This window comes from Epinephelus lanceolatus, chromosome 12 (genome assembly GCF_041903045.1).
Source record: "Epinephelus lanceolatus isolate andai-2023 chromosome 12, ASM4190304v1, whole genome shotgun sequence".
NCBI lineage: Eukaryota > Metazoa > Chordata > Actinopteri > Perciformes > Serranidae > Epinephelus > Epinephelus lanceolatus.
Window position 1 is genome coordinate 38469937 of NC_135745.1, and position 7326 is coordinate 38477262.

The following is a 7326-nucleotide window of genomic DNA, read 5'->3' on the forward strand; positions in this document are numbered from 1 at the left end:
TGTTATGATTGAGCAGAGAGATTAAAAAAACACATTTTCCTCAAGTTACATACATGGATGACATGAGATTACTCCCTAAGACGAACTACGCCCTCAACTTTACACACACATGGGTAAAGAAAGTCATGGGCCCTCAAAGGGTATAACAAGTGAGTGCAGATCAATATAGCTAGTATGTGTTAAATTTCAAGATTGTTTGATGTCTGGACAGGTTCACAGGGAACAGGTTCAGGCCTGATTCGGAGCTGAGTCACCTCTCTGCTCATTTTTACATCTCCATAATATGAGATGGTGCAAGCCGGATTAAATATCATTTACTTTTGTGCAAGTTATTCCGTTTGAAGCGTCTGACAATCAGCGAGTGCTGCAGGAAGGGCTGCTCATACACCAGGGGCTTAACAAGATGAAAAGCGACTTGAAAGATGCCAAAAATTATACAAAATGTCATGAAACTTTATTTCTAAAAGTGTCATGAAAATATGAAAATATCAAAATCATTCAGCATCACAGTTTTCACTGTCAATATACAATCATCTCAGTCACGCTTACATTCAATATATAAAAATATAACAGGACACTGTTGAATAATACATATTATTGCCAAGTAAAACTGAGGCACTTGAGAGAATTTGTTTTGCTATTTGAGTGCTGGCAAACTGTTTCTAATGACTGTGCAAAAGTTAAAATAATTTCACCCTAAAAACTAAGTTTGCACTTGTTCCCTAAGTAACAATGGCTTCAGTATTCCTCTGGTTACATGTATACTGTCATTCATAATGCGCCTTTTGGTATCGTTTGTGTGGTGCGTATAAAAAAAAAAAGTGGAGGACTGCATAACAGCCATTGATAGACACTGGTACAAAACACTGGAGATAACATTTTGAAGGCATACAAAACATTCTAGACATGCAGAAAAGTGCATGAATAGCACAGGTAGGTGAGTACATGGCATGACAAAGCTCGACACCGCCTGCAGTCACAGAAACACTGCTTCAGACGAGAAGCACGTGAGCTCTTTCTCACTCTGAAATGAAATGGACCGCTCGTAGAGAAAAAAAAAGTCTGCATGTTTGGGAACAAACCCCCTTCGATGTGATTCCCTGACAGTTCTCCTGGAAAAATAAAGAAGCAACAGAGTTTTTTTTTTCTTTTTCTGGTGGTGGAAATGTATCCCAGTTCAGTGTGCTACACAACAACCAGATTCCTCATGCTTGTGCAGAAGAGACATCCTGGAGAAGGTTTTGGAGCAGTTCTTGCATTGGTATTTTTTCACATCCGAATGGGTCTGTAGGTGAGCCCTGAGATTGGACCTGTCCGCAAAAGCCCTGTTGCAGTGAGGGCAGGAGAACGGCTTCTCTCCTGTCAAGATGAAAAAGAAGACATTGTCACAGAGAGTACACGGAGGTGTGAATAAAAATGTGGCCGAGGCATCTTGGTCTATTGCATTTGGCAGGTTGCAAAAAGAAAAGCACTCTATTCTGCTGCTGATGTATTGTAACAGACATTTGTCAAAAAAAGGCAATATTTTTCTTTTCACCACACCACCAACAGCAAACCTAGGAAGTAATAACAGTGTGAACATTTTCACAGTAATATCAGCCTCAGTGCAAAGCTGTTGTGGGCTGTGAAACATGGTCTAAAGGCTGTTAAATCATGTACCAGTTTGAAGACAATTAGTCTGTGCCTTAAAGCCCACAACAAATATGCTGCCTCCTCACACAGAAGGCCCCTCTGTTGTTCCCCATCCACTCACCGGTGTGCGTCCTGATGTGTCCTTGGAGCAGCCACGGTCTGGAGAAAGCTTTCCCGCATATTTTGCAAACACAAGGCAAAGTGTGAGTCCTGATGTGCATTTTGAGAGCTCCCAGGCTCACGTACTCCTTCTCGCAGTATTTACAACTGAAGGATTTCCTCGTTTGGGCGTCGCAGTGCAGCTGTTTATGCTTGAGCAGTCCAGAGTACGTGGAGTAGGACTTGCTACACAAACTACATTGGAATTTCTCTGCCTCCACCCCGTGAGGGTCTGTCAGTTTGGGCAGCATCTGCTCGTCTTCATCACTCCTCGGGCTCTCAGAGCCGCTGTGGTCTTTAGAGGAGGTGTCGGAGAGCGATGAGGGGTATCCGGAGATGGGGGAGAGGTCACTGGGGAGCGGAGACAGCGGCAAGTTGCTGGTAGTCCACACTGTGATGGGGCTGTAGGCTGCCGGGCTCAGGATCTCCGGCTGGGGGATGACAGGCAGGGGAAGGCCCCTGTAGATGTGCGGCGTGATGAACACTGGAAATAAAGAGAGTAAAATGAGTGATCATGTGACGCCTGTCATCGCTCGAGGAGAGAGGAGCACAGATTTCAAAGTCGGTCAATAAGTTTTAAAACTTTTACAAAGTATTTACAAAGTTTAAAAACAAACGCGACTGTTTGTAAGAAACATAAAAACTTTGTAGACAAGTTTAAAACCTTTACCTGTCGGGCTCTCCAGCTCACTGTAATTTGGCTTCTTTGCGGAGTTTATGTGTTTCTTGACCAGAAACGAGCGCGGCATCTTGGAAAAGAAGTGGACAACTTTTGGCAAACTTTTTTTTTCTCTTGGAAAAATACACCGACGAGTTTAATATGTGGAGACGGAAATCCTTATTGCTTAAGTCCAGTGGAGTGTCATGGTGCAGCGCAGCGCTCTTGGAAACAGTGGAGTGAGTAGCTGTAAAGAGCTGTAAATACTCCCTATCAGGTGCATGGGAGGAGCCATGCGCTGTCATTTACATATACTGGGACTTCAAACCAATTAAATCTCGCTTTTACCACAGAGTTTTCAAAATGTGCTTTTAGCCTATAGGAGCATGACCCCCCCCCAAGGGGCTGGGTCGGTGCCATTTATTCCAGTCAGACAGGTGCCTTGTGTTAGACGTGTGTGTGTGCTGCAGGGATGCAAGTGTACATGGCATCATACTGCTGGGAGCAGGGTAAGATACTGAATTAAATAAAACAAAAAGTGCAGAGCATTTTTAACATAAATGGTGCTGAACAGTACACAAAGCAGTTATACGGTTAACCTGTTTGGTGCTGTATGGCACTAATCTGGGGGCTATACAGTGTCTTTGTCAAATACTTCTATATAAATCCATTGGAGTCCATATAGCATTAAATTTCTGAGCGTGGTCCTTGATTGATGCAAGATAATACCACCGACAAGTCAATATGCTTCTAAATTACACTTTTTACTTAAAATATAAATGATTTTTAATCATAACTTTATCATAACTTACACATACATACAGTGTCTTTGTCAAATACTTCTATATAAAACCAGTGGAGACCATATAGCAATGTATTTTTTAAATTTCTGAGCATGGGGGGCCTTGAATGATGCAAGATAATGCCACAGACGAGTCAATTTGCTTCTAAATTACACTTTTTACTTGAAATATGAATGACTATTAATCAGTACTTACATATACATACAGTGTCTTTGTCAAATAGTTCTATACAGAACCATTTGAGACCATATAGCACAATATTGGCTTTAAATTTCTGAGCATAGAGGGCCTTGATTGATATAAGATAATACAGTGAACGAGTCAATGTGCTTCTAAATGACACTTTTTATTTAAAATATGAATCACTATTAATCATTACTTACTCATACATAGTGTCTTTGTCAAATAGTTCTATATAAATCCATTGGAGCCCATATAGCATTATATTGTTGTTAAATTTCTGAGCATAGGGGAGCCTGGATTGATTCAAGATGATTCCATGGATGAGTCAATGTGCTTCTCAATTACACTTTTTACTTATTAATAATTTCTAACAAAATGTTGGTTTGAAAGATTCAGAATCCACTTTTCAAACCTGGAATATTTCCGAGCACATGAGGGCAAAAAGGTTGAGAGCAACTGTATTAATGTGTTGTTCTCTTAAAATCCACAGTTTGTAGGTTATCTTAATGTAGTGTTTTTATTTTCCCCTCACTAAATTAAACTCAACTACGATTAAGAACCAGTAGAGAACCTCTAAAGAACAATACAGAGGCTGTAAAGGTCCTCGACTGGTTTATCGGCTTAGTTTAGTTTAGTTTACTGGGGGAAGAAACTGACAGAGAACCTCTAAAGAACCATACAGGGGCTTTAAAAGTTCTAAGTGTGGCAGCGGTGCTGTATAACACCTCAACCAACGACAAAGAACCGCTGAGGAACCAACATTTATCTGTCTATATTCCTGCATCTTCAGAGAGATGAAAAAGTGAGGCGCAAGAACAGAATAAGAGAGGGTGAGATAGACAGGATTATTTAAAATGCCATTGCTAATGCAATCACTGCGCAGAGTGTGCATGGTGTTACTGATGATTGTTGTGTTACAAACCTCTGGGGACTTGATTATCCTGTATGGGTGGCATATTTGAATTGGAAAATAACCAAGACTACAAATGATGATGATAATGACTCGAGTGAAGGCAGAGGGAAGCTTTATCGTCTGCGTTTACACACATTTTCTTTAGATATAGAAATGTATTGAAGTGACGTATCTGTGAATTCATGATCAAACCAAGTGGACCAAACTGCATGCTGCCGTCCACATTGTCATTCTGAGGCTTTGCCAGAGGATGGCCCTTCCTAATGCAGTTGTGTGTGGAGAAAGCCACACATTTCCTCGCCATTAATGCAATAAGGCAGTCCTCCTTGAAATGTAAATTTAAGAGTAGTTCCCTCTCAAGGTCAGACATGATACCATAATCAAATTTATTCCTGCTGCTGCTCAACTGGACAAGAGGAGACAAACTTAGCAGTCTACGCCCCCTTGTGTTCAACTCTGCTCTTCTGAGAGGGGTGAGAGCTGAACATCTAAAAGTAACAAGGCAGAAAAAAAAGAGAAACACACAAAGGCAAAAGCTTAGCTATGGTTATATTGAAAAGCAGCTCCTGGAGCGGTCTGATTGGCTGGGTCAGCAGATATGAAAAGCTCCTTATGTCTGGGGCAAGCCTTAAGTTAATTGTGAACTGCTTATCTTATCTGGAAAACATAATTGCAGATCATGAATAGTTTCCCTTTGTGCCTGCTTGGATTATAAAGGGAAGGGAAGGTTATCTGTGCATAATAACTCCGGGCTTCTGTCACACATTCGGAGCGCTGTATGGCAAGTAGGATGTGTGAGGAGTGTTGGTGTTTGGTGGTGATCCAGCAGAAAACACTGTGCACCATAAAAGATAATGCTTTGACATCAGTATTATCCACCGTATCCAAGAGAAGCAGACCATGCATGGCCAGGTGAAAATATGCCTCCTTGCAGTTTTCATGCTTCAGTACTGTTCTCTGCATTCAGAGCATGTGGATGCTGCTTGGCTGACAGTAATGAAGGGGGAGTGAAAGCACGGTGTGCCGATTCAAATCATATCACTTATTCTGAAGCGCAGAGCCTGTAGTCTGTGAGTCTGTAGTCGGAAATTAATTAACAGGAGGAAGCCGTGTCTCCTTGGCCCTGCGTTGTGTTACCATGGCGGGATAATGTAACACCAGCAAAAATGTGGTCAATTAAAACATGAACATGCCTTTGATATCTGGTCAAGCACAGACAAAAGGATTTGCTATTCTGAGAGGCGGCAGCTCAGTGCAACATCCAGGTGTTGTCCACTACACAGTCTGAGCGTCTTAATCTGTTGCGTTCCAGCATTGTGGTCACATTTTTATTTAGAAACAGATCTTCATTCAAATTTGCATATTGTCCATCACTCATCATCTTAAACAAATATCTTAAATTCACATTTTCTTTTTTCTTTGTTTTGTAATCGCCTTTCCATTCCTTATTATTTTCATTTAATGCAATCCCGCTTATCTCGTCTGGAGTTTTTGTACAGTAGAAGTTTTTAGCCCCCCACCGCTCCTGCATGGGCTTTTATTTACTCTTAATCCACATATCTCTGAGTCTATTTAGCTTCAGCTTTGTGTGTCTTTTATGATAGCCGCATTTTTAATGTGCAAACAAATAAAATAAATAATGTACAAAAGGTGCACAGTATGCACGCGAGGTCAGCCCGCCAAAATCTGGCATTGCACATATTGATGACAAAATAAGCAACTTGTTTATCAAGAGTTTAAAAACCTGCTTCTTCAACGCTGTGTGGGTGTAGTTTGATCAGATTCGCCTGACAGTGTTGGCATGTGGCTAATTTTTGATTGGGGCTTTTGTGACATCACTTTGTATTTCCATTTGAGCCTCGCCCACTTTAAACCAGTGATAAAAGCTCAGACAGGAATATAAAAATATCTCATGTGAAACAACAAAAACCAATCCAAGTTTGGCAGATAATTTTTGGTAATACAGCTCCCCATCACTCACAGTGAGAGGCTGATTAAGGAAATATGTTCTTGTAGGGATGCACTGATCCAGCTGTTTTCTTTTCTTGTGCCCATTTTTATACCTCAACTCAAGGTGTGTGCCAACAACAAGTACTCCAATTTAAAATCTGTATATCTCACTGTGTGGAAGGCATTGTAATTATTTTTATGTAGTAGAGGCTTTTAGGATTTTAGGGCTCAGGATTGGTGCCTGTTTAACCTCTATAAACACGTCTGCATGTACGCGAATCTGTATCAGTGTGTAGTCTGAGTGATATTGACCAATCATGTTTGAGCAGGCTTTTGTTGCCCGTGGGTAAACAGTTCATGTGGAGAGCAATAGAGCCACAGACTGTAAAAATGATGGATGTAGCTACTATGACGTCACCCACTGCTTTGTTGACTCGTGTTTTGAAGGCTCGAATTTGACATTTCAGTCGTCACCATCTTGGTTTTTTGGAGCCAGAAGTGACCATATTTGGGTGAGAGGCTGGTGCTGTTGAGGAGCGAGGGGTGAATCTGACTGAGAAGCCTGTCACTCAAAGCGGCCCACCCTTAATTATGCGTAGCTTTATGCCTTCAAAAAATGTAAATAGGTGAATTTATAAAAATCCACTCCTTGTACAGTTGTCATGAATGTTAAAATTAGCTACAGAGCCCCAAAATATTTATTGTACCAGGCTGTAAATGTGTTTATTTCTGCTGTTAAGGTGAGCATTTTAACATGGGTATCTATGGGGACTGATTTGCACCTGCAGCCAGCCTCTAGTGGCCGTTCAAAGAACTGCAGTGTTTGGCACTTCATGTTAGCTTCATCTTCCAGCCGTGGAGGTTGCTGCTTGGGCAGAACACATCAGCCAAAATGCAATCTTGGAACCCATTGGTGATCACTGGATGACGATTTTGCTTTTTATCAGCCATTTTTGAATTGATCTGCATTCATATGCAATTATAAAGATTAACCGAAATGTTGTCTAGACTTGTGTCCAGTTGCAAAC

General features: G+C 41.2%; 1 protein-coding gene across 1 annotated transcript; it reads right to left on the reverse strand.

Annotated features, from left to right (window-relative positions):
- Positions 1 to 432: 432 nt before the first annotated feature.
- On the reverse strand, positions 433 to 2679 carry snai2 (snail family zinc finger 2). Its single transcript, XM_033650035.2, has 3 exons — positions 2462 to 2679; positions 1754 to 2275; positions 433 to 1359 (listed from the first exon to the last, which is right to left on the reverse strand). Exons 1-3 carry the CDS (start codon positions 2538 to 2540, stop codon positions 1178 to 1180), a joined length of 783 nt encoding a protein of 260 aa, XP_033505926.1. The 5' UTR covers positions 2541 to 2679; the 3' UTR covers positions 433 to 1177.
- Between the last annotated feature and the right edge of the window lie 4647 nt (positions 2680 to 7326).

Bases quoted from the DNA above. Each gene is read 5' to 3' on its own strand.
- snai2 (XM_033650035.2), bottom strand. From the start codon at position 2,540: ATGCCGCGCTCGTTTCTGGTCAAGAAACACATAAACTCCGCAAAGAAG. The intron at 2,276-2,461 runs GTAAAGGTTTTA...CTTTATTTCCAG, and splicing joins TGAGCTGGAGAGCCCGACAG to TGTTCATCACGCCGCACATC. The intron at 1,360-1,753 runs GTGAGTGGATGG...TCATCTTGACAG, and splicing joins ACACATCAGGACGCACACCG to GAGAGAAGCCGTTCTCCTGC.